We start from the raw sequence: 26,980 nt of genomic DNA, 5'->3' as shown, positions 1-26,980 counted from the left end.
TTTAAAAACGCGGGTGGAAAAAGGATGAACTTTACTTCCAAACTTTTCTTATTCAGTTGATTTAAATGGGCATTTAGGTGTTTAATTGGGAAGCGAGACGCGCCGTGATTAATAAAACCTCGTTGCTTTTTATTTATTAGGTATTCATGACTTAATAACTCGACTGAAGATACGAGAAGAAAAAAGGAGGCCCTTTCTCTTCAGTGGCTATGCAATTTAAGCTATTCCAGAGTCGAAACATTTTTATCGCGCATTTTAAATGAGCTCATCGGCGCGGCGTGCGGTGCTACATGTCAAACGAAAAACGGACAAGGCGCAGGAAACAGAGGGAAAATCCTCTTATTTCGGAGATCGCATGAGTAGGTTTCAGTAAATAAATGAAAGTATTATTACTGATATTTTAATATATTTTAACCCTTGATGCCCAAGCTCGGTCAAATTGACCCGAAGCCTTCGGGTTTTGATTTAAAAATATTTACACGGGGCACGTGTTTTAAGCAACCTTCGGGCCGAGGGTTGCTAAAAAAACGTGCCCCTCAAGTTGTAGGGGGCCGGTACGTAGAAGCTTTAGATATAGGTCTACAAATACATCTTCAAGAAGAATCCGACGTCAAATCGAAAAAAAAAAAATTAATAAAAATAATTGGAAATCATTAAATTTGACACGGAACCACCTTAATTTTTACAAACGCACAATATATTTTCCTATGCTACATGTTTTTTTTTATCGAACATTTCAAAATTATGAGTTGAAAAACACTGACTCCGCCCGTTTAAATATTGGAGCCTAACACAGCGCGGAGCGGCGCGGCGAGGCGTGCTATCAGCGCGGAACGCGCGCTGGCGCCTACAAACCTAACGGGGATACTTCACGCATTGCGCAATGCGTGAAGTATCCCCGTTAGGTTTGTAGGCGCCAGCGCGCTGCCCGCCGCGCCGCGGGATGCCACGGCAACTAGCAACTATTTCGCGGCAGAGGTGTTGCACAATATCATACGAAATTGAAGGCGCTCCAACATATCAAGAATGACTGGCATTCTTCAAGAGTACAGAGCTTTCCTCACAAAGAAATCAAGATAAAACGGCACAAAAAGAGAGCGGTATTCCAAAAAAACTCACCAAGTCCTAGCATCCGTATTTAATAACGTTTAGCATAATTTTTGAATTTCATTAGAGAAAAAAGTGCTCGATTTAAGCAGAAACATTATCGAGGATGCCATCAAGAAGATTTTATTGGAGAGTAAAATAGCTGTACTTATGAAAGCAGGTTTCTGCTTGATGTAGGTAAGTGACTTTTCTTTTTATAAAAGCATCTTTGAACAAGCATTATTTATTCATAAGGAAATCTTCTCGGCGGTAAATTTGAGCATATTTCTGCTTGAATCAAGTCTTTTTTTCCTATAATGAAGTTCAAAATTCATGCTAAACGTTAGTGAATACAGATACCAGGACTTAGTAAGTTTTTCAACGACTGCTCTCTTTTTTTTGTTGTCACTCAAAATAATTTGCGAGGGGACTTCGTGCTTTTGAAAGATGCCATAAATGATAATACGTTGGGGTGACTTCAATTTTGTATGATACTGTGCATCACCTCCGTGGCTAACAGTAGCTCGAAGCGCCGCGGCATGCCGGCGCCGTTGCGAAGTTATCGTACACAGGAAAATTCTAAGAGCCTTTGGTTGAGGCAAATCAAAAGGTTTACCCGGTTCAGGTATAACAAGATGAGATTTTCTTGAAAAACAGTTAAGTCCTGTTACATCAAAGAGGTGTAGAGAGTTTTAGTGAATTTTCCCTCATGGAATTGATGCTCCCCCATTTTTACCAAAAGTCTCAATTATATATTTTTCTTCATTGGACCAAACAAAAAAAAAAAAAAAAAAAAAGCAAACCCTTATTCTTCCAGGACATAATACATTTTCATCCAAGAACCTCGTGAGCAATTGCCGTTAGTATTTATATGTGGACCAATTATCTTTGGGTCTCAATTGTTGAGTGGACCAAAACTCCCTTGCTGAAAAAATGCTTTGGCGTAAACTACTGGAAAAAACAGGTGCGTGAACAAAAAATCGTTGATGAAATGTCCATAACCAGCCAAAGCTAGGAGAGACTTAATCAGGCCTCACCTTGTTTTTTAACTATTCTCCAATATGTGAGCGACACATTATTGACAATTAAGAGCGGAGTATTCCGAGGTACCGCCATTGCACTTTCAATTTAAATTTATATAATTTTCATTATTTATATAGAATAAGCTTTTAGAATTATGACTTGACAAGCAGACCTCCAAGTCTGAGTCATTATGAGGAGGTCGTGAGATTAATGTTACACTGGCCATATTTAAACTTAAATTTTGAAATGAACCTGTTACTGAATTACACTTAGTGCAAGAGCGCTTTTTCTTGAAAGTCACCCTTTAGAGTGCTGGTTTAAAACTTAATACAAGGAGTTTGCAGACACAAAAAAATACCATTGTAAAATAGTAATACCACTTTTCATTTATTCAACACGAGCAAGTTAAAATAAGTGTAATCATAGTAAATAATAGAACGATTATATTATAAATTCTTTAAAAATAAATATAGATAAGAGTGAAAAACATAAATTAATTCATGATCAAATAAATAAGCAGACAAAATAAATAAATAACAAGCAATAATACTTGGGACAGACATAAAGTGAGAGTATGTATGTACTTAAAACAAAATAAATTAGGGGATTTGATTTTTTTTAAAGAAAGATTTACCTAACATCAATTCAAGTAGAAAAATAAGCTAATTCTGGAGCATGAAAATATTCCCTCATTGAAAATCGATTCCAACACCCTAATAAAACGTAGAAAAATACTTTCTAAGAAAATATTTTTGATTAATTTATTTCAGTGCAGGAGGTAAGGAAGAATTTAAGATTTAAGTCTTCTAACCGTGTTACCTACTTTTTCAGAATAAAAAACTTTTAGAAAAATTAAGGAACTTGGATTAAAACCACAAATTAGGAAATACTTTAAAAGCTTTGGATCTAAAATGCAAAAAAGCGACTTTCACAAATAAGGAGTACATTCTTAAACAAACGCTTAATTAGTATCAAAATGAAAAAAAACATTAATTAATAAATAAATAATCATATAAGGAAAATAACAATAATCTATTCCCAGTTAGAAAAAAGAAAACATACTAAATACACACATTTTTCAAGAGGTTTCTCTTCTCTTCTTTAGAAATTTCTATTCCTTTCTGAAATGAGGAAAAGGAAGACAAGGAAAACTTCTCGGACATTCAATAACTCATCACTGGCAGTTCTCGGAGCATAATTGAATTCCAATTACATTTTGACACGATCTTGATTTCTTGATATTTTGGAAGCATAAGAACTTGGAAACAAAGAAGAAATTGATAAAACCTAATCATGTGTCATCTAGTAAAATTCACTCGTTCAAAGCTTGTATTTTTCACAAAGGACATTCAATATCCATGTTTATTGCTTCTCTCTTTAGTGATCTCTGGTGTAATTTGATAGAAAAGAATGAGTGACCAGACCATCTTCGTCACTATTTTTTTATTTGTATTAAAGTTTACCAAAGAGTAGTTTCAAAATAAAGGAATAGGAGAGGACAAAAAAATGTGTCTTCTCTAGAAAAGTAAAAAAAGGGGGGAGGGGGGATTGCCCATAGAAATAAAAAAAAAAAAGTAAATGCTGTTTGTTCCCACATATATGTTTTTTGGTTGTTCATATTAGTAAATAAAACAAATTATTTCACTAATATAGATTATGATGATCCAGAAAATTTTGAACAAGTTTTTGTTGTTTGCCCTGATAAATTTTATTTCACAGTACAATAAAATAATGAGTTAATTTATTCACCTTAAGAGACGTTATAAAACTTGACTAACAAAAACCACTATGTAAATTTCAGTCTGACAATGAGTGCAATGAATGTTAGGCGGTTAAGTGGATTATCAATGTATTTTACCGACAAAGTTTATTTAAATGCAGAATGCAAAATCCTGAGAGTGGGAAGGAGCTGTTAAGAAAACAGAGATATATCTAAAATATCTTCCTAGATTCTGATCAGCTTAAACTAACAGTTCAATTGAAAATAAATTCAGATCTTACAGGATTCCATACTTCAATGCTCAGTCAAGTTTGACGAAATTCCTGAGTCTAACTTAGTAACTCAATTTGAACGAGATTCAGTGATTATGAACAAAATATGATTTATTTTGATTGTGAAAAGTTGTAAAACGGTAAGCGAGAACCAATTATTTAGTGCAATATTCAATATTCTGTCATTTTCAGTTCATACCCATATTTTCTGAGGGTCCGAAAAAATAGTACAAGTATGCATCACTCTGACAAGTACAGGCAATCACGAATCACATTAAACTTAGGAAGTTTAAACTCCTGAGTTCACAGTCTAAGCACAAACTGAGGCAGTAAGTATGAAAACAGATGACAAGTAGAGGCACATTTATTCACTTTGTACGAGAATTACTTAATCAATCTATTACTATTTCTGAGCATTTCCACAGAGTCTACATTGATCACTTTTGGAAAATCCTGAAAGAAGAGATTTTTCAGCATCATCCATACTGAGGGAAAACCATGCAATCCTTTCTGTTGTGGGATAGGTCGACACACATATTCAATTACAAGTAAGACCACTACCGATAACTTGATGTTCGAATTTTTAGAGAGAGTAGGATGAGCTGTAAACATGCACATAGAAACTGAGCGAGAAAAAGGCTTCAGTCTGAAAAATAAAAATTGAGGGCCTTCTTCCAGAAAATTGACTGTTTAGTACGATAGCTTGAAAATAACCGAACAGCAGGCAATGCTGGTAAATACATTTTTTCCAGGAAATGCAACACAAACTAAAAGATTGTTAAGAAGAATTTTTGGAACACTCTGGATGATTAGACTTACCAACTAATGGCAAGAGGTAATGAATTGGATGATACCAGAAGTTGAGACAACAGCACTTGAGGGAAGATGAAAAGCACAATGATAGAAAAAGTTTTATGAGGACCTGAAATAAAATAGAAAGTGTCATTAGAGATAAAGAATTGATTACAAGCCCCAATGCCTTCACTTGGAAAACAGAAGAGCCTAAGTGCAGGATCTAAGACAATGACCTCTACATTGCTATGTTAATGAGGCTGTTGTGCAATTTTTTTTTTATTCATTTTCCGGAAGAATGTAAAAATATAGAAAACCTTCATTTTTCTGTTTTGGATTCGATCAAATTTCAACAGAGAGAAAGACTCCCAAAATCGTCGAAAATCCATGTCCATTTCAAAAAAAAGACTATTGCATCAACAGATTTTCAATTTCATGAGAAAAATTGACCTCCATGTATCCTTTCACCAGCATTTGAGGGAATACTTTCAGATTGCAATTGCGAAAAAAGGTAATATATCCTGACCATGCTTGCCATTTTATTCCTGTTAGAAATTAATGTTTCTGTCATTATTTTTATACATTTGTCTTGATTTGAATTATACGGTGGCCATGTTGCATTGGATTCAAGGCGGTTGAAATCATGGGTCGTCACCATATATGACACCATGGGCTTCAGGCCAACAAGAAACGCTCCTAGAAGCAACTACTGCTTAAAGCCCCTTTTTTTCGGTTGAAAAGCTGTTCTCAGCTCTTTGCAGTGCCAAAACGTGTTTCTCAATAGACTGTACTGTAGAAATGTCTACCTGCAAAGCAATTTTTGAATTTTGAAACAGCCCCATGAAGATGTTGCAAGATAGATTGGAGACAAAAGATCTTAATTGATGAGAGGAACACGAGAATGTAGAGATGAAATTTTGAAGAGAAAATTAATTCAAGATTTTCAACTGCCATTATTTTAAAATGAGTTAGGTTAGTGTTATAACTCTCCTCATTGTAAAATTTAAATGCTTGCTCCAAACTTATTTTACTTCATTATTCCTCTCATTAATCTAAGAAGGTGAGCTTTCATTTTTAATTTATTACTTGCATCCCTAAAAAGAACTTTGATTGAAGTAGTTGTTGAGGTAAAACAATTTTAGAGTTCAGGGTAAAAAATGATGAGTAAGGACAGAGGTTTGTTTTTGTTTCCATCCCGTTAAATAAAACAGTGATATGTTAATTATGTACTCACCAAAATTTTACAATATAAAATATTAACAATGATTAGTTCAGGAAATTGGTGCAACTTCCCAAATTTTGGTGTTACAATCACGACCAACAGAAATAACAGTTTCATCGTCCAGCCAGGCCACGCTTGTTATGTTGCTCTGCGGGTGTGCATCTGTAAATAAAATGATGACACTGTAAGGGGATCCTCCAAATTCAGAAAACCTGTGGTTAAGTGATTTGACATTTTAAGACGAATTTTAATCTTTCCAAACAACTTTCATTTTGTAGGTTTGAAGAAGTGGGCCATGGATATTCTAATTTTTGGGAATCAACGAGGCAAATTGAAAAAAAAAAAGGTCCACATGAATTGGGAAGCGTGAGAAAAAACATGCACGCAATATTCAAGAGCTGGTAAGGTATGTTGGATGGAGAAACATATGAAATTTGAAGAAGTTTAGGCGACTCAGTGGCAAAATCAAAAGGCACTACCGAAATTTAGCTAAGGGTTCATTTAATGTTTTAAAGCAAGTTGAAATATTTTGGCCCTCCTGAAGACAGATTTTTTTTTTTTTTTTTTTTTTTTTTTTGCAGAATGCAAACTTTTCAGAGGTTAAATGACTCGAAAATTATGATGGTCACATTAAAAAAGTCGGAAATACACTCCTTACTGGGCAATTTGCGTTGTTAGGAACGCGCTTTTTCAAATTTCCCGCGTCTGGGGGCAGTTTTCTAACGGCAACTCGTGGCTATTTCCGGCCAACTAAAAAAACTGACAACATAACCTAAAAATCGGAGCTTGTGATATCGTGAAATGAAAGGTAGAAGGATTGCGTTGGATATTTAAAAGTTGATCGATTTGGTTACCGCATAAAGCGTACATGGACCACTATGAGAGATCACGTTGGGTTTGTAAACAAACTGAAGGAAAAAATAACAACAACAACAACGACTCGGCATCTTCCAGAAATCACCGAGCCCGCCGTTTGCTCGTTTCCGGTGATTCAAAAACTGCCCCCAGACGCGGGAAATTTGAAAAAGCGCGTTCCTAACAACGCAAATTGCGCAGTAAGGAGTGTATTTCAGACTTCCTTAATGAGACCATCGTAATTTTCGTGTCATTCAACCCCTAAAAAGTCTATTCGCGCGGCTGTATCTCTTGCATGCAACAGGCCCGTTCTTACTTAAGGCATTGTGTAAAACAACTCTATCTGCTTGGTAAGTTTGGGAATACTACTTCAATTGTTCTAAACCAAGTCACGTTATTTTATTGCTTGGTCCTCCAGTTCAGCAGCGCTCGAGCAGCAATCTCTGTCCAAACCAGCTTTCAAACTCTGAGGGAAAACTGAGGGAAGGAAAAGAGTCTGAACTATTTTGAGAACTTTAAAAAGAACACAAAGAAAACCATTGAAGATTTAGGAGCTAGTAAATCAGCATTGGACCTGCACCTACACCTACGACCAGCTAGCGACGTACCAGCAGCTACACCTGACGATAAAGTATAAACCCACTCACTCTTGATAATGGTGTGTTTGGCAGGATGATCCAAACTCCAGATGATAATGCTAGTATCTAAACTGCCACTGGCAACCTGTCTTGAGTTGGGGGACCATGCAACACAATCGACTCTTGCGTTATGAAAACCCCATTCTTTGTTGTGCGCCAACTGAAAAGAAGTCCATTATTACAAACTTTGATAACTTTTCACATGTTATTCTTATACAAGCATACTATAAGATGGAAATAGCAATTATGAAAAATGTGTTGAAATTAGGAGGATCGCAAGATCAAATTGAAATTGTGATTAAAATTTATGTCTAAATTTCATACTTTAATATCGTTTATAGTATTACATTCTGCTTGCTAGATACAGCAATAAAATACTTTGTACCTCCACAAAACACACTCCATTAAAACCATGTTGCGAGAATGCAATCTTTTGGAATTAAAATTTATTGAAACCCTCCCATGCTCCTCTTCACAGCCAGATATACTTTTATAACACGAGCATGCAGAAAATATAAGGAGGAACATAATTCCAAGATGGCGTAATCAGTTGATATCCCAGCAAATGGAAAATTCTGATCGGAGTAGGAGCAAAACTTTTACGTTTAAATTATGTTACCCCTTGATGATAGGGTTCTTTTTTTTCATTTTGAATTATGATCTCATCAAAAATAAAATTTTCACTGCATTCAACTGTTGTTGACTGATTTTGTTACATTCTCATTTTATAGATTGTCTAAAAATAAAATTGATGTCTAAAATAATCTTCTGCCTGAAAATATCTCCTGACAAAGTCTGGAAAAAAGTTACTCACTTGAAATTCTGGCACTTTGTACGGTATGACTTTGCGATAACAATCAGCTGCAACTAAGTACTCTCCATCCGGAGAGAAGGATACAGCAGTTATAGCTCCTAGATGAGAACATTCTGTGACGGGAGAAAGATTGACTCCATCCAACTTGTAAATGTGGACCTGTGCAATTTAATAGAATTGAATAGATTAAGTCTACATATGAAAAAGGAAAATGTTTCCTAGACCATAAAAGCTCTAGAGGTTACCTCGGTCATAGCTTATCTTTGTGTCAGTAATGACATTCCGGAATTCAATAAAGGTTGAAAAAATAGTTCACACTAAGTTCTTGAGACTCTCTTCTCCCTTTATTGTGATGCTATGATTTCTTCCAGCACCACCTTGTCAAATTTAGTTTGGGCCACATTTCTAGTGTTTTTTTTTCAGTTTGAACGAACAATTTAGGGATACGTGCTTTTCTTGTTCGAGAGCGGGTGGTTGAGTCTAGATGCGTTTGCGACTCTAATCACCAGTTAATCATTTATTTTTGGGTTTTCCTTGCTTTGTTCTGAGAGTTGTTTAGCAGCTACGGTAGATGGCGCGAGGATCACTCTTTTGTGTCATGCCTCGCATCATATCCATGAACAGCAATTCTATGCCGTCTCGGGTTTTGTGGGATGCTAAATTGGGCTCACTGAGGAGTGTTATCTACTGATGAGGTCTAAAAAGACCCCAAATTTATAGATCTCTCAGCGTCACCTCAACTTAATAGTCCAATGCAAACTGCCTGAGCTGAACACTTTTCCCTCTCAGTTTTGTACTAGTACTCATTAGAGCCAAAAAAAATTGACTCAAATTGAAATTTTTGGCTTTGTTTTTCACGCAATATACTGTGGACCCAGCAGAATTTTACCACCTTGTTACACACATTTCGGGCCATGCTTCAAGTGTTTTTTTATCGCTTCTTCCAGTACTCGGAAAATTGTAATCCTAAAACTGCTATGATGCGATAGGAAACAAAATCCTTGCGTTTACATTTAAAATGCTGGCCAAGTTACTGGTGACAGTAAACCTACAAAATTTTGAGTTCCTTGTCACAATTTACTTACGTAAAATATGACTTTACATAAAATGTGTGTTACTTTACGTGGAATCAGGAACGTAAAAAATCGCAAAGCCCTCTCCCTTATCCCTCCACCCCTTAGGTGCTATGTATTTTATAGATGGTCCCAAATGATGATTGGTCAATAAGTAAAATGTGACCAATTGAGCAATCATCATTTGGGACCATTTAGAAAATACATGGTGCTTTAGAGAGGAAGGATAAAGGAGAGCGTTTAACGATTTTTTACGTTTTTTAAAATAGGGACCTACATCACAAAAACGTTACAAGGGAGGAAATTTTCAAGCAAAAATGCCCAAGTGGTGATAAATTACATGAAGCCCTTATTTCAATTTTTAGGCTCCTCCTTCCCATTCATGAGGTACCTAAACTCCCCTCTCCTGAGAAAATAATATTTAAGACTGGTATAGACTCACTCCTCCTGCCCTAATTCAAAGAAAATAGAGGAGAGAGCATGCTGTGTAGTGTAAAGCTATCATGATAAATTATGGTCAAGTAAGGGTATGGGATGAAAATTAAAAATAGGATACTTTTGCCTTACTTTGTCATCAGTTGAGCCTCCAACTGCAACAAATTGATATTTTTTATTTATTGCCACAGAGGATGGTTCATACGAGATGGAGAGACTTGACGCCTTTTGATTGCCTTGGAAGACTGTTAGCTGGAAATAGAAACATAAATTTGAGTTAATTTACATTTTAATGACTTTGAAGATGACTGAAAAGAGGAACTTAAAAACTTCGTTTTAAAAAAATTCTTTTTTATGGTGAAGAACTGACATGTAACTTTTTTTAGGGCCTACATTTTAGATGTAGCTAAATAGATAGAAGAAATTTTTAGTATGATCTCAGATTCAAATCTATTGACTATTCCAGTGAGGAAATTGGAGTAGCACATTTCTAGCTCATTCAAAAATCATACATTAAACCAGAATTCTGGCTTTGGTCTGTGAATATGAGGGGACAAAACTTTCACTAAACTGACCCATTTATTTAAGAGAGTATCTAATTAAGAAAAATAGAAAAATTAAAGAGAAAACCATAGAAAGTTTTATTTAAAATGTTGTAAATCTTCAAGTTCACCAAGATTGATGCTTGTGAAGAGAACCGAACTGTATTTGATCAGGATGCTTTAGAAAACGTTTGTGCAGTTTGAACCAAAGGCGAAGAAAAATACAAATTGACAATTCGGCTATTTTGTGAATAAAAGAACAAAGTTGAAGTTTTCAGTCATTAAAAGCAGTTTTTACAACTTTTTGACCCAAAATTGGAGGAGGGAACTGTCAAATTATCTCTGTGTAGTATCATCAGCCATAAAATACCCTACGATTTTGTGCAATCGTAGAAAATTAACTCCTAAATTTATGGTAGCAGCCTGCAAAAGTCCTACGTCTTGGCAACTATAATTTTTCAGTACCTTAATTTTTCTTTTTAAGGTGCTTGGACCTTTTTGTACATGTGAATAGTTAAATTGCTTGATGAGCAATGATAGGACTGATAAAAATTCAAATTAAAAAATTAAAACTATTATATGATTTCTCTTCCAAAAACATCTTCCTCATTTCAAACTCACTTAGTGTTTTCACTACGTACGCTTCTCTATGTCTCTTATGAGAGGAACTGATTGCTGATGTTCCTGGATAATTTGAAAAAAATATCACAGAATTGAAGGTCCTCTCGTAAGACATACCTCTTTCACAGTGGCGACAACAACTATATCTTCATACACATCCATACCAAGAGGCTGAGAAGTTAATTTTGAGACAATGGAGACATAACGACCTTCTGATACATCAATTTTCCGCAAAGAGTCGTCAATACCACAAGTGTACAAAGAATCTTTTGAGACTTTGATCCCAGTGATCAAATTACCATGGCCATCTCCTTCAATTCTGTCATTCTCACCTGGACAGAGAAAAAGTAAAGGGACGAATAAAAATAACGAAGAATAAAAGCTCTCATCCAGAATTAAATTCAGCAAAAAATATTGAGAAATTGACAATTAATTAGATTTTCCATGAATTTTGTAACACTCTCGGGCGGAAAAGTGCACATATCTGCTAACTTTACACAGCATTATAGCAGTTGAAATTGTGTTCAGCAGAGTGTTACAAGACTAATTATTTTTTTTTGCTTGGTTTCACGTAAGTTTTAACCATTTTTCAATCAGCCCAGAAACCTCAAAGTTTACCACTCTATTTTGATTTCGCTTTTTTTCCCCTATTCCTGGAGGCAACCTTGACTTATTCAATTAAGCTTTGTTTTCTCTTGGATTGGCCATTTATCTGTGGAGTGATACTATTCCTTGACATTTACTTCTTGAGTTCAAACTGAGCCTGCAAAAATTGAGATTTCTGTCGTTGTCATCTGTTCGATACTTGTGAGCACACACCTATAACTGATCAGAGGATCAACATCGAGGCTAACTTTAACTGGGTTGCATTGGGCAAAAAGGAACCAAGAGCATTCCAATGTCGCTAAGATTGTGCAACATTTCTACCTTGCAAATATAACTGATCACCTAAACAAGTTTCATCAATAAACTATAAATTCAAGACGAAAATTGCTTTTGTAAAACTTTTGCGTAATTTCAGTAAATTAATTGCAAAGAATGTAAGTTGCACAATCCTAGCAACATTGGAATGCTCTTGGTTTCTTTTTACAAAATGCAATCCAACTCTTTCACTGATAAAGAAAAGGTTGTAAAAGGATCAGGCTGTACTTACCAGTTTTCGTGTTCCAAGAAGTAATATACCCATCATGTGAACCTGTGTAAACTGTTTTCTTATCCGAGCTTACTTCTAAAATAGTGATAGGATTTTTATGACCCTAAAACAAAGGTAAACCAGTATGAGTAAACTACATATTACAGGATGAAAAAATTTAGAGAACAATAGTTGATACTATACTAAGAGCTGTATAAATGTCATGATTACTGACAACTACACATAAAATGCGAGACAATTCCTAAAAATAACTGTGATCCCTCTGATTACATCATACATTTATTATGATGATCATGAAACTAGAGACACGTATTACAATTTTAAAATTTCCACTCATATTTTGGTTCCTTAACCGTTGCCTGCCACTAAGTTTTGAGTACCTATTTCCCCAGGCATTACAACGCCCTCCCCCTCTAAAAAACAAAACCAAAAACAGAAGTTCAAAGGAGCATTTTTCCCAAAAGGACCATTCCAATAGCTATAAGCATATACATGGCTCAGGCGACCGCTACCTTAAAGGCACATTTTAATGGGAGCGACCGCATCCCAATCAGGGCAAGCAGTGGTGCTTGCGGAAATCTCCAATGCCAGTCGTTACGACCAGCATAGCAGTCAATGTGTTAAAGAAGAATAAACTAAGTACATTCCTTGAAATTTGCACCAAATATTCTTGAAAAGGCAAAGAAAAATAAAATAAAATTTTGTGCAATAGCGATAATAGGTCATCCTCTGAAAAATTAAAACAGTACAGCAAAACTGCAATGTGACAAACCGGGATCCGTGTTTTTCCAGTTTCACAATCAAGAGACTTTTCATTTTTAGGACAGAAATTAGAGTGTTAGTGAATGTTGATTCCCAAGAGATCCTTCAAAATGAGTTGTTATTTGTGGATGTGTGATGGTAATTTGGTAATGAGCGATTACAGAATAAAAACACAGAGGAAAATCCTTAATATAGTCCTACTGCAAATTACACTAACAAGTGGTTGTTGAAGATTGTTGAAAATGAAACTTCTAAAATGTCTTACCTTGACGATTCGAATAGGTTTACTAGGATTATTGATGTCCAAGTATGAAATAAAACCACTCAGAGAGACAGAAAGAAGATAATCGCCCTGCCACAAGCAAGATACCTGAAAAATAATGACAAAGAAATGATAATTATGAATAACTAGTGGTCTAGGCTGGCTTAATGCTGTCAAATACTAGCTGACAAAATTCTACTTGAATGATAATATAGTAGTCATTCGTAAGTAATTCATGAGTTAGGGCAATGATAAAGTTTGAGGCGATAAAAATATTAAAGGCATTGAAAGGTGTAGATACAATTATAGTAATTCTAAGCCCTCTTTGGTACTAATTTTCAAAATTTTTTTTTTTTAGAAATAGAAATATGTAGAGAAGTAGAGACTGGCCACCGCACCTGCTGGCAATAGGTTGTTGTGCTTATATTTCAAAGCAAACGACAAAAATGCGATTCCCTGTATGCAATGGGCCTGTTGCAAACTTTTGCTAGAGCAAAAATAAGAGTTGTTTCCTATATATGATGCCTCAAAAATCACGATGTGCGCATCGGTAAAGTCTGAAATGCACTCATAACTTCACAATCTGCGTAAGAAATTTGCGTTTTTTTGAGCTTCCCGCTTCAAAAACGATACTACGGCACAGGTGAACATTTTGTTAGAAGAGTCGCTCCATCGTCGGCAATATTCATCATAGCCGACGCTTGCGCAGTTCCGCGCGTATTTTGAGGAGAGTTCAAGGTCAATCAAGGCGGGTGAGGAAAATATGAACGTAAACACGCCGATTGTTATCTAGTCTAATCCTGTTCAGGTGTTATCTCGTCCCATCACAGGTGTTTTGGCGGATTGTCGTCGGCCATGATGAGTATTGCCGACGATGGAACGACTCCTCTAACAAAATGTTCACCTGTGCCGTAGTATCGTTTTTGAAGCGGGAAGCTCAAAAAACCGCAAATTTCTTACGCAGATTGTGAAGTTATGAGTGCATTTCAGACTTTGCCGATGCGCTCATCGTGATTTTTGAGGCATTATCTATAAGAAACAACTCTTATTTTTGCTCTAGCAAAAGTTTGCAACAGGCCCATTTCCTCCTGAAATGCATACAGGACATTTTTGGGATAGGAGTTTGGAGGGGCCTCTTTTATAAGTAGAAAGATTTTAACATTCAAAGCAAGAAAGAGCATTATTTGCAAAATTCATAAAGAAATCACTCAAAAATGACTACTCCACTAATGGAATGAGTAGTTTCCCTGGTTTGAAATAACTCACTGCCTATTCTAAAAAATTTAGTGTTGCATAATTCAAAATTTACTAATATACCTGCTGATCATCTACTTGCGTGCCCATTACAAACTCTGTGACAACTTGTTTTGTTTCAACATCCCAGATCTTACAAGTCTTATCACCTGAAGCAGTTAGTAATTGTTTGCCATCTGGTTTCCATGATACCTAAAAAGATATACAAAATAACTTTGAAGAGGATATATAAGATATTTTTTACACACAAAAAAAATAAATAAATAAAGTAAAATTTCGATTTTTTTGATCTGACATAAACCATAGTAAAATCTGGTAAATTGATCAACTTGGAAATCAAAAAATCAGCTGCAAAAAAGTCAAGTGCGGCAAAAGCGCTTCATATCTTCATCAGTGGACAGAAATTCTGGACTTCAACACCCAACAACGAAATTTCATTTACTGACACCTTATCTCAGTGATAAGAGGATAATGAAGAAAAGATTGAAAGAAACATCTGATCTAATTATCATATTTTTCGTTTTCATGGTAAAATTCATCTTGGATCCCTCTCTTATCTGCAATGTGGCATACCATCTAAGGGCGGTTCAAGTTAAAAGACAAGTCACGCAGCATTCACTGGAGTAATTGCCTCGTTAAAAGATGCAGAATATTTGTACTTACCGCATACACACCACCTTTATGGGCAGGACTGCCTAATTCACTGATGAGATCACAAGTTTCTGTAGCACCATCATACAGGAAAACTTTACCGTCAAACCCTCCAGAGGCAAATATGTCTCCATTTGGCGAGTAGCGAACTGTTTGAACAAATCTTGAATGATCCTGAAATAAAAAACGAAACTAAGTTATGTAACATGCAAATTTCCATTAAATTGCAATTGAATATAATGGGCATTAAACAGTACAGTAAGTTGAGAGTAAGCAATAGCAGACAAAAACTTTTTTACAAATTCTATGCACATTAAAATATCAAATATTATAATCGTCTCGTTATAGCCTGGACAATTTTATCAAATGGTGAGACGAAAAAAAAAAACAAACAAACAAATAAACAAACAAACAACAAAAAGATGAAGATAAAAAAAAATTAGGTTTCGTTACATTGATTTAAGATCTAATTTTTCTTCTTCTTTAATTTGCATTAAATACCTACTTTATGCAGCCTCTTTGAAAAATTGCTTGAAAGTTTGCCAGGCTTGTGAAAACGGAACACTCAATTGGCAGACTAATTATCACGAGATAAACTCAATTATCGGATTTCAGAGGATATGGAGAGATCAGAGACACGGGAAGACTGCAAAGACACATGATGCGTCCATCTTTAAGGCTAAAGATAAAAAATTTACTAAACCCTCTTCAAAATATTGTATTATAGCTTACCTGCTTTGTGCGACTGAATTTGAAAGGAAGTCCATCAAAGATGGCTACTGTATTATCCTCACTACCAGTTACAATTTTAAAAGGTCTCTTTGGGCGGAAGTCACAAGAATTTATTCGTTTAGACTGACCAGATATTACTCCGACAGAGGTTCCAGTGTCAGACATGAAAACATGTCCAAATCTAGAAATAAATCAGAGGAAGAGAATGAGGACATCTGATCAAAATATTTGTTTTTGGAGTAAATAGATTTTTTTTTAATTTAAAATTTCCAAGGCTCTATTAGCGGTGTGTTGATTGAACAAAGATTTCATGACGAATTAAAGCAGATTCATGAGATTTCATGCTGGAGCAGTACAAAAAAATGACTGGAAATACATGGAAGACAATAAATATCAAAGCCAGGAATTTCAAAAGCCAATGCATTCGAATACTTCTTTTTGATTGATTAGTTGGTTATTGCAATACACTTACAAATTGCTATCACTGAAAACTATCTGCCTGAAACAAGAGACAAGTGGCCTCCAACAGGATAGATTAGACTAAACGCTCAGAAAACCACATCAATGGTCAAGTTGGAAATAACATAGGTATCTTCAATGCGATCTTTCAAAATTTCTGTTCCTACTTCATTTTTTGAGGCGAAACATGCCAATTTTACGGCTTGAAAATATAAAATATTCAGTTGAGTAATGTACAAGCCACAGAAAAGCAACGCTGGCTCGATAATGAAATGACTCAATGAGTGTAAAAAAATATTGTTCTGTTTACCTTTCTCTACCTTCACCTACAGCGACCATTCTAGCATTATCAAAGGACCAGGCAATGTCCTTGATGGGTCCTCCAAGAGGGGTGAATTCATTTTTGAGAAGATGTTCTTTATTAACTGTGTCCCAAATCCGCACTCTTCCTGAAACATCTATGCACCAAAAACACTTCAATGTCACAGGGGCTTTAAGTCTCAAAGCATAAATAAATAAATAAATAAATTGTAAAAAAAGTTGAAAATTTTTCTACTTCTTGTACTTTGCAGCTTTTTCCCCATTTAAATGTGGCCATCCGTGGATGTGAGGACATCAGTCCACTAGAAGCCAAAATTGAACTGCGAGTACCAGAGATCATAAAGTGATGCTTCGCAAAAATTTCAGGACAAAAAAACATCCAAAAACGTCAAACTAAACGGCGGTAACCTAATTGTAAAGCTTACAGTTTGAAACGGAAAGTTTGAGGAACATTAAAATCATTGTAATCTGCAATGCTCAAAGCACAACATTTCTGGTAGCTCAGCTTTCATACTTATTTGTTTTTACCTAAAATGACAAAGTCACTTTCTTAAAAAATTTACCTCTGTGCACTGAGGCTCCTTTTCTAGGAGCCAGTCCGAGTCACGTATTACTTTGAAGACAAAAAATTTGAAGAGTATTTACAAAAAATTTTCGTGCACTAAACAGAGAGGAAAAATAATCATACCTCCAGATGCGATATAAAATCCACTTGGCGAGTACTTGGCAACATTGACAGTATAGGAGTGCTCTGTGTAAACATCTGCGATGGCTGGATTCTGTAAAATTTGGGCACAATATACATGATACTTGTTGTTGCAGGCGAAAACAATGTGGTACAACTAATACAATTAGAATAGACTTGATTTCAGTCAAATTCAACTTGTGGTCAAGATTTGCACAGAATTTAAAAATCTGTTCCAGTCATATTGGCTTTTTTCTAAACCTGAGATGATTCTCTTAAAAACAAATGGGAACCATAAATTATTTTCGAAAGTCTTTCCTATAATTACCTAATACAGAAACAACAGTTTCTTGTTTCCTAAATACAGGACTTCAAGTTGCCAATATTCTTTTCACTGGATATTTTTTCTCCGGAAATTGTGAATTTTTATGACTTACCAGGATCGTCCTCTTAAAAGAGAATAATGAACCTGGTACCCAAGCTATGCGAGTGATTAAAAAGTTTAAGACCCTTAAAATAAGGCCATTAGGCATTGATGAAGGAGATAGGAGTACTAGTCTGACTGCCATCATAATTTTGGACACATTATATTGCAGCCAAACTTCCAATCCCTAATTTTCGACGCAAGCTCTTTCATTTCAGGCAAAATGAAAACAAGATTCCTTACCTCTATATTTCTGATAATGACACTATTCCCATTGGTGTAGAGAAAGTTCTTTCCCTTGGGATCTCCACCCAAAACAATTGGATTACCTCGCTCAGTCTTGGGCAATGCTGCATAGATACTTTCTGCAAAAAAAGAATATTGATTGAAAAATTAAAGCAAAATTTCAAAAAATTCAATACCTACTTGATATGATGCTCTTTGCAATCTCTCAGGAACGATAAGTTTCAAAGGATCAAATTCTCTATGAGTCAATTCCTGGAGAGGCTAGGTTGAAAAGTAATTTGTTCAGCATTTTTTGATGCCTTATCTTTTAGAAATGTTGCAACATTAGAATTGGTGTCTGGGGAGAGCATTCCTCTCTTCCCTGGCCAGGAAAATAGAGCAGATAAAAGGAATCAAATTCCTTCGAATGATAACAAAATATGGTGTAGTATTGACTCACACTGCAGCAGGCCCACATGAAAGTACGCATAAGAAAACTGAAAAATTAACTTTTTGGCACTGCTTTTCTTGACACTTATATTGAAAGTTCAATCTTAAAACATTATCATGCTCACAGGCATGTAAAGAACATCATTTGAAATACTTAATACCTACTGAAAATTTAGCTACACCGAAGTCTTTGGTAGAATCCTTCTACGTTATCACGTTCGTCTTTCATAGGTGCAAATCTAAATGTCAATGAATCAATCAAATTTAGAGGAAATAAGTTAAATGAGTCAGACATTGAGAAACAGGCCTCCAGTTCTTAGTAACTAACCGTGTGAGATAAAATTTTGCCTCTAGACGTCCAAAAGTAGTCAGATAATAAAATCACTGGTATATTCTTGCAGTAATACTAAATTTTCATCAGATGAACAGTATGAAAATTAAAAAGCTTTATGGATGTCAGTTGGAAATTCACCAGTTCAAATGAATGAGTCATGATAAGCCTTACACATAGGAAACCTCATGAGCATTGCGAGGGAACTGGAAGGAAACTCATTCTTCAGAGCACTGAGATCAATCGCATTGGCCGCAACAGTAAGTAATAGTGATCCTGAAGAGTTCTGAGGTATTCCTAATGATGATTGGGCATGATATAAATTGCAAATGCGACCGAGCCGGCGAAACGGCATTTTGGATACGTTTGCATGACTCATTAAGGAGTGAAACCTCAATTTCACCAAGTGATTCAGAGGTAAATAATACTCACTATTTGAGTAGGACATCCTTCTGCCTGGAAAAACGGACGCAAAGACGAGTAATTGTAAGGAGTCTTAATATAGAATCACAGCAACATTGGTCCTAAAAACAGAAGCACCAAATAGATAACACGGAGATAAAAGATAACTATTTTATTTTAGGTTAAGCGTAATCACAACACAACTTTTCGGCTTCAGACTGAAGTATGCCGGTTGCCAAACTGTCTAGATATTTATGGGATATCTGTGTAAATTTAATTTTCCAATTAGTTCAACTGCTTGGATTTTTCTGAAAATGAGGATAATATCAATAATTTCAATATTTATTCCTGAGAAACAACTATAATCCCTCGAAAATGCATTTTCTACGCTTGTCTCTTGACGATATTTCGACAAACCGGCAACTATGTAACTATCCGTTTACCGATCATGGCGCTAACATTCAAATTTCCTGATGTCCTTATTTGGAGCGCACGGACAGCTCAAAATGGAGAAAAAGGATTGAGTTACTCACGGCAGTGACCTTCGCAACTTTTGATCTCCACTTATACTCGTAATTTTCAGATGAATGATCATCTCTCAGCGCATCGAGTTAAAAGTAAGTAATTAATGGAGGACTTTTCTATTACCTACTTTTCTTGCAGGCGCCACAGTGGTGATCGCACGAAGAGAAAGAATAATTTTATATTATCCACGCATTCATTCACAAAAATATTAATAGATATACAGCAATAGGTAATTTCAATGATAAAATAATAGATAAAATTATTTTTACAAAAATACGTCAACGCACCGGGAAACAATCTGGTTTTTTTTTTTTTTTTTTTTAAATTCCGCGAGATAAACATATTATAAAGCACGTCGAAATTTTCATTTTTATTTCAAAGCCCTCCACAACAAGCTTGCCAGCGTTGACAATTGCTCTTTTTGACTTCACTCTTTAATCTGGACCACATTTTGCGATAAGGAATTCTGCCTCATTTTAGAAGCAGCATACATGCCATCGGTTTCCCTTTGCAGAAATTTGCTTTTATAGGAGGGCCAGGGATAGTGGTCCCTTACTGCAAAATGTCATCCAACTAATCCCACTCACAGACGAATATCTCATTTCAAAAGCTTACCTACGTGGAAATGGAACGAGCGAGTCGTATGAACCAACGGTTGGCATAAACTGGAAATAGGGGAGGCTGAAAATTTTTCAGGGAGTCTTTTGGATCAGGTTTGCATGGGAGTAGGAGGTTGTTGAAGCCAAGGGACAGCGAGGATAAGGGTACCGTCATTGGAGAGGCTGCATTGCGATTTCTCCGTGACAACTTGTCGCGGAAGCCGGTAAATTTTGGAAATCGTCCGACTGGCATAGTTGGCTGAGCTCACGTTCACCTCGCAATCCTCGTGACAGACGCGCACCTCAACGACGTTACAACTAACGCTGAGTTTAATCTCCGATGGATGAAATCCTCGAACATCTACGAACATCTATCCGATACGCACTTATACACATCGTCACCTGTCGGCCGAAGTATCACAAGCGCCATGCGATGTTTCAAAATTTCCACCGCCTCTTTATTTCTTTACAGAGAAATTCAACGGAGCTGTCCAAAAATTTCACTAAATTTTCTTTGTGCTGCCGATAAAACTCAGTGAAATTTTAAAACAGATTCAACCGACAATTTTTTTGTAAAAAAATACAATGGGTGGCGGAAATTGCGAAACGTCGCATGGCGCTTGTGATAATTTGGCCGGGAGGTGACGAAATGAAGGTGGAATCTAATCATGGCTTGTAGTTAGCACTAACAAGAAACGTCTGTGGGGGCACCTTATCGGGGGGCAAAGAAAAAGATCCCATGAGGTGGTTCTGGCATCTGAAGGGACTCGGGGCTCCTCAGAAAATTTTTTGAGGAATGAGACGTCTTAGGAGCAATTTTGAGCTGTTCTGACCGAAAAATCTATTTAAATACAACTCAGTAGAAAACAGAAATTTTACTCACTTATTCCTGAAAAGCCCTTAAATTTTCTGAAGAGAATCAGGTAGTTTTTTGCCCCCCCCCCCCCCCCCCCCCGTTTCACTCACGAGTCCGATGCAGGACAATGATATTGAACATGGTAAAAAATCAATAATTTGACCTCCTCTACAAAATTGTAAGAATTTCATGAAAAAATTGCATACGAACTGTTTTACTTGAACCGAAAAAGGAAGAAAAAAATCTGTCCATCAGAGCCGGATTACGGGGGCGGCCACATGGGCCGCGGCCCATGGCGGCAAATTTTGCAATTTTTTTAAATGTAGGTATAAAAAAAATCGGATTCAGAAAAAAAAATTATCAATGAAAAAAGGGGACAAAATCTTTCTTTCCTGAGAGTATAGTAATTTCTAATTTTGTCGTTTTTCGGTGATACAAGAGACAGCATCTTTAATTAGTCGAGTTAAGAGAGAAACTAAACACGCAATTTGGCCTGGAGCTCAGCGCAGAGAGGAATGATGTCATCTCCTCGGACCTGAGATGAAAAGGACAAGCCCTCGGCACGGCGCGGCGGTCGACATGTGACACATATTAGCGCCTACAAGACTGCATGAATACTTCACCCGTTGCGTCAAACACAGTGCGGTCAGGAGCGGTTGGCGTGAAACGCATAACGCCTACAAGACTGCAGGAATACTTCACGCATTGCGCCAAACACAGTGCGATCAGCCCTGCGCAGCGGCCGAAGTTAAAATTATTAAACCACATTCATGTTTGTTCTTTCATAATTTTTTGGTTCATTTCTTCTAAATGGAGGACCTTGTCCACACAGAGATATGTTTACGAAACTTAACTTTCGCGCAAATTTCTGTGAAATTTTGCTAGTGGTGTTGCGATTAGTGTTGCGATCCCTTACCTGGAAATTGATCGGATCGAAGAAGAAGATAGTGTTGAGAGCGGTGGGTGGGTTCGCGGGGGCTGCAGCTGCAGGCATGGCGAAACATTGAGGTTGGCCAATGGAGGCTTGTGCCTGCTGCCATTGACTGATGATGGCCATAAGATTGGTCATATTGTCCGGGGGCCAAAAAATCTCTACAGGTCTCCCCGGGCCGTTGGAAGTCCCTGCTCCTTTTTGCATCTCCTGAACGAGCTGTTGAATAGTTGAGCGCGCCGAAGCGAAGTACGGATCGTACAAGAAATTGCCCCGCACGGCGATTGGCGTGAAATTTGGCTGAGCCATCGACGGTCATAAAATCAATCGCTGGTGTCGGAGGATGTCTAAGATTTAAATTCACACAACCATAATTACCTCCAGTCACTATTGGCCTTTGGATGGAGTTGAATAGTACTTTTGAGGGAATGCTAGGTTATTTCTAAAGTTACGGATCGTGAAGTTCGAGTACTCGAGAGCGGTAACCATGGATACGTGGACTATAGCCCGCGTGCCGCGGCCTGTCTTCTCATGAATACCTTCTTAGGTTTAGCAAAACGCGTTTTGATATCGTGCTAAATACAAGTCACTTGTCAAAAGTGGAAGTTTGTCACTTCCACTTTTTGTCAATATTTTCCTCTTTCCCTCCATCAAATAGTTCCTCAAAATTTGCCACTGTGTGCAATCTGGGCCTAATGCCAGGAGTGTCAGACCGCGAATGACTGAGGTACAAATCTTCACAACAAATACAAGTATCTTCCTACGCTATTTCGCGGTTGAAAACAAAAATCCGCGAAAAAACTGGACGGGGAAATTCAATCGCCGCGTGTGCTAAAATCGCCTTCAAAACAACGAGTAGGCATCACGCTGCCGCTGACAATGATCATGCACGCGAATATTTCGGTGTTTAGGGGCATGACATTCATTGAATGTGACTTGAAGTTAAATTTCGTGCTACTCGATGGATCAGGATGGATATTTTTGAAGAAAGCAAAGAAACCAAATGGTCTTGGGACTGAATGCACCCGTGCGATTTGAAAAATCAAAACATCTGAGTTAGAAAACCGGTGGAAACGAGGAAGACTCTCGGGAAAGGTCCCAAAAGATAGTTATGCTTCCCCAGAAAAGTTCGAAATCAATAAAATAATGGTTTTTACCATGGAGGGGGGGGGGGGGGGGGCACTGAAAAATGGTCTGGCACACTGATCTTCCGTCACCAAAAATTCATAGTTTCTGCACATAGGAGGAGCCAATCCCACGCGTGTTCTTGACTTATGGTATTGAAAAAAATTACTTTCCGAAAAAATGGACAAGTTATTTTAAAGATTTTTTCCCGATGAATGGCGCGCCGACGAGAGCATTTGGGGGGTAAGTATATTTAAGGGGCTTGGAGAAGGCGCATAAGTGCAGTTTTTGAAAAAAATGAGATATGAATGATTTCGATTGAAACTAGTCTCAGTGCATTTTCGGTGAAAAATTCCCTCCAAAATTCCAATTTTTATGCATCCAAAAGTGAGTTTGAACTTTCTTTCCGCCATGAGGAGTCATATCATTTCGAAACTTTATACACGTAACATTCGGAATAGCAAAAACTGCACGTAGTACGCGTCTTGTCCTCCAAGACCCTCATTTTTGATTTTCGGGAAAGAGGAGAATTTTAAAGCTTTATAACTTGATACCACGAAAACTTACCGGAAAAATTTGTCTTCATCGCTGTGTACGAAATAGAATAGCTGACGAAGGTTATATTCCTAGAATCCGAGAGAAAGCAGGTCAACTAGAAAATTGAAGCGAAGCTCGTTATTTGCTCAGTTTATTAGCAGCAAATTGTGAAAATTACTCACTCTGGAGACTGTATGGACGAGAAGGCTAACAATCGCAAAACGGGGCTAACGATGGATAATGTAGCACAGATGACACATTTCGGTGGGTTTTGAAGAGTGTTTGAAAGACACGGGCGCCTACCATGCTGCGCCGCGCACACCGCCGCCCACTGAAGGAGCGAAAATTTTTCCTCTATTATAAAAATAAGTCGAAAGATGATTCTATGCATACGGTCCGCAGCCGGCCGGCGCGGCGGCGCGCGCACTCGGCGCCAAACATATTTCAGTGTTTTTGAGCCCAGTTCGACAAAACCGACAAGAGTCACAAGCGCCATGTGACGTTTCAAAATTTCCACCGCCATTTTATTTTTTCACAGAGAAATTGTTGGGAGAGTCTGTTTGTAAATTTCACTGAATTTTATCGGCAGCACGAAGAAAATTTAGTGAAATTTTCGGACAGCTTCGTCGAACAATTTCCCTGTGAAAAAATAAAGTGACGGCGGAAATTTTTAAACGTCGCATGGCGCTTGTGATACTTTGGCCGGAAGGTAACGACCTCATAGTGATGGCCGAAGTGTTTAACCACGTATCTCTGTTTGCGACGTTGCAGACACCCTGTCATACTTCATTTTTTCTAGGGAAAAATGGTCAGCGTAATTCATGGAAAACTTCCCTGATTTTTCATCTCTATTAGCAGAATATTCTGTAAAAATTTCAAGCTATGAAGTTGGCTTGTCTTCTTCGGAAAAAATAAAATAGGAGCGGAAATTTTGAAACACCGCAATGTAGATATGTGGTCTCGCACTTTGGTCATTGTAGTCTCTTCTCAGATACCAGGCGCTTTTCCACACGCGCAGCATTTCCAGGATATAGCCTGGTGAAATTCCTGGCGATGTTGTCCGCGTGGGTACCTTCCGGCCAAAGTATCAGAGTTAGCGCCATGCGACGTTTAAAATTTCCGCCGCCATTTTATTTTTTCATAGAGAAATTTTTCGACGAAGCTGTCCGAAAATTTCACTGAATTTTCTTTGTGCTGCCGATAAAATACAGTGAAATTTTCGAACAGATTCAACCGACAATTTCTCTGTAAAAAAATAAAATGGCGGCGGAAAATTTGAGACGTCGCACGGCGCTTGTCATAATTTGGCCGGAAGATAACGACGTTGTATTGCGATACACGTGGGTACTTAATTTGAGTTAAAAGGTAGACATTCTCGCGAGAGAGAAGTCGAATGAAAGTTGCTTTCGATTGATTTAAAACTTCTCCAAAATATATCAAAAATTTGATCAAGCATAGGAAGGCAAAAACCCCGAATTGTTACATTTTTAAGATAGACCGGTTATTGGCTTATAGATAGGAGGTGATGGATTCAATTTACTCGTCTAGAAAGTGCTCGCACACCCGCTGCATCGGCAAAAGGAAGCGCAATAAAACGGCGATCGCCGGAGAAAGACCTTAAAAGCGCGTCGACATATGTCCGCCTTCTCCCTCCATTTAAGCTTCCATAAGTTTTTTGCGCTGTGGGCGCGCACTTCTAAAAATCCTTAAGACAGTGAAGATCTGATCCTGTAAGTAGTCGCGATCAAGCGCAAGCTCTCGGCTCTCGCCAAACTGTGTGAATCCACAGAAAAAAAATCCATCGACGTAATCGATTTTCCGTGAAATCGGAGGAGTTCACGATTAAACGCGATCGCCTGCATGCGAAATCTCGGCCACGGCAAGTAGGTATCTGCGAAGTATTAATTACTGAATTACTCACAAAATCTCAAGAATCTGCAGATCGTGCACGTGAGTGTGAGACGGAATTTTGCGCGAATGTGTTGACATTCGCATAAAATCACATACATAATCATGTTGCATACACAAAAAATTGCAGGCGCGCTGGCTTTCTCGAGCACAACTTATTGTTAGCTCTTACGGGCTTTTCTTTCTCTTAAGGGGTTTTACATTTACAATCGTGTTATACTTAACCTTTAATGTTTTTTACAGTGTGACTCTGGACGTTGAGTCTAGACGATGAGCCGTGTAGTACCGAGGCAGCGAATCTGCCTTGAACGCAGCGTAGGAAAATGATGCAAACTGTATCAGGAATGTTATCGGCAGTGGCTTGCGGGATTGACATCCGCGATGCCTCGGTGAAAATGTTAACGATGAAAAATTTACACCACTTGGCAACATTGCCGTGATTCAACACGACTCCCTAGGAGATTGCATGGTAAACGCGATTATAAATGCAACGTAGAAAGAAACCGCTTGAGAGCTAAAAATCGCAGCCAGCCAGCCGTGCCGCCGGCGTGCGTGCGTTGTGCCACAGAAAACCAGAGCGCCTGCAATTTTTTGTGTATGCATCACGGACATCCCGAGAACACGAATAGTTGCATCCGCGCCTGGCCATAGAAAAAGCCAGCGCGCGATGAGAATACGTCGTTGTTTCGCGGAGAAAGAGCGGTTTGAGTATTTAATCAAATTGGAAAAAAGAAATGAGTACATAAATAATAATAAACACATAAATAAGGAGGAAAATATTCATTCATGCGGCAATAACTCGCCTTATTTTATCAGCAATTCTGCACTTTCTATCCACCCCATCATTTAATCAATTGTGTGTTAGAATTAGGTATTGCCTATACTAATTATTTACTATCTTCCATAAGAGCTCTGGAAAAAAACACAATGGATCCAGAGTCCAGACTCTAAAAACATCGACAAGAAAAAGTACTCTTGATTCAATCAGAATCTAGCTTAAATCAAGAACCAAGCCTCTTAATTTAAACGGATTTCGTTTTGATTCAAGCAAAAATCCGATTGAATCCAGAGTATTTTTTCTTGTCAATGTTTTCAAGAGTCTGGACTCTAGATCCAATGTGTTTTTTTTTTTTCCAGTGAGACAGCGCTGCCAAATAGAACGACTTATGGAACTGTTATCAGCAATTCAGCAGTCAGCAACGAGTGGGGTCACAACCTATCGTGATCATCGCTGTTGGTAAGGGAACAACTTTTCTTGGATTTAAAAATTACCCAACTTTTTAGATATTTTGTTC

General features: G+C 37.4%; 2 protein-coding genes across 4 annotated transcripts; both read right to left on the bottom strand.

Annotated features, from left to right (window-relative positions):
• Positions 1 to 2,469: 2,469 nt before the first annotated feature.
• Positions 2,470 to 24,100, bottom strand: flr (actin-interacting protein 1 flr). Of its 3 annotated transcripts, none has more exons than XM_019051619.2 (16): positions 23,960 to 24,100; positions 19,235 to 19,326; positions 18,040 to 18,161; positions 17,376 to 17,466; positions 16,677 to 16,824; positions 15,908 to 16,088; positions 15,188 to 15,349; positions 14,588 to 14,716; positions 13,274 to 13,378; positions 12,247 to 12,349; positions 11,211 to 11,425; positions 10,063 to 10,182; positions 8,423 to 8,581; positions 7,618 to 7,768; positions 6,128 to 6,277; positions 2,470 to 5,023 (listed from the first exon to the last, which is right to left on the bottom strand). In XM_019051619.2, exons 2-15 carry the CDS (start codon positions 19,248 to 19,250, stop codon positions 6,165 to 6,167), a joined length of 1,815 nt encoding a protein of 604 aa, XP_018907164.2. In that variant the 5' UTR covers positions 19,251 to 19,326; positions 23,960 to 24,100; the 3' UTR covers positions 2,470 to 5,023; positions 6,128 to 6,164. The 3 variants fall into 3 exon arrangements, with proteins under 3 accessions (XP_018907164.2, XP_072155614.1, XP_018907163.2); XM_072299513.1 differs by lacking the exon at positions 23,960 to 24,100 and adding an exon at positions 23,808 to 23,859; XM_019051618.2 differs by lacking the exon at positions 23,960 to 24,100 and having other exon boundaries at positions 19,235 to 19,394.
• LOC140224450 (uncharacterized) lies at positions 20,349 to 22,737 on the bottom strand. Its single transcript, XM_072299514.1, has 2 exons — positions 22,101 to 22,737; positions 20,349 to 20,699 (listed from the first exon to the last, which is right to left on the bottom strand). Exons 1-2 carry the CDS (start codon positions 22,422 to 22,424, stop codon positions 20,439 to 20,441), a joined length of 585 nt encoding a protein of 194 aa, XP_072155615.1. The 5' UTR covers positions 22,425 to 22,737; the 3' UTR covers positions 20,349 to 20,438.
• Positions 24,101 to 26,980: the final 2,880 nt, after the last annotated feature.

This window comes from Bemisia tabaci, chromosome 4 (genome assembly GCF_918797505.1).
Source record: "Bemisia tabaci chromosome 4, PGI_BMITA_v3".
NCBI lineage: Eukaryota > Metazoa > Arthropoda > Insecta > Hemiptera > Aleyrodidae > Bemisia > Bemisia tabaci.
The sequence above is the reverse complement of the archived record's forward strand: the minus strand, read 5'-3'. Positions and strand labels throughout refer to the sequence as shown.

What these genes read in the sequence shown, in the direction of transcription:
- LOC140224450 (XM_072299514.1), bottom strand. Translation starts at nt 22,424, where the DNA reads ATGGCTCAGCCAAATTTCACGCCAATCGCCGTGCGGGGCAATTTCTTG. An exon ending in TCGATCCGATCAATTTCCAG is followed by an intron (nt 20,700 to 22,100) that starts GTAAGGGATCGC and finishes CGTATCGGATAG; the next exon opens with ATGTTCGTAGATGTTCGAGG.
- flr (XM_019051619.2), bottom strand. An exon ending in GTAGGTGAAGGTAGAGAAAG is followed by an intron (nt 16,089 to 16,676) that starts GTAAACAGAACA and finishes ATTTATTTCTAG; the next exon opens with ATTTGGACATGTTTTCATGT. An exon ending in AATTCAGTCGCACAAAGCAG is followed by an intron (nt 15,350 to 15,907) that starts GTAAGCTATAAT and finishes TTTTTATTTCAG; the next exon opens with GATCATTCAAGATTTGTTCA.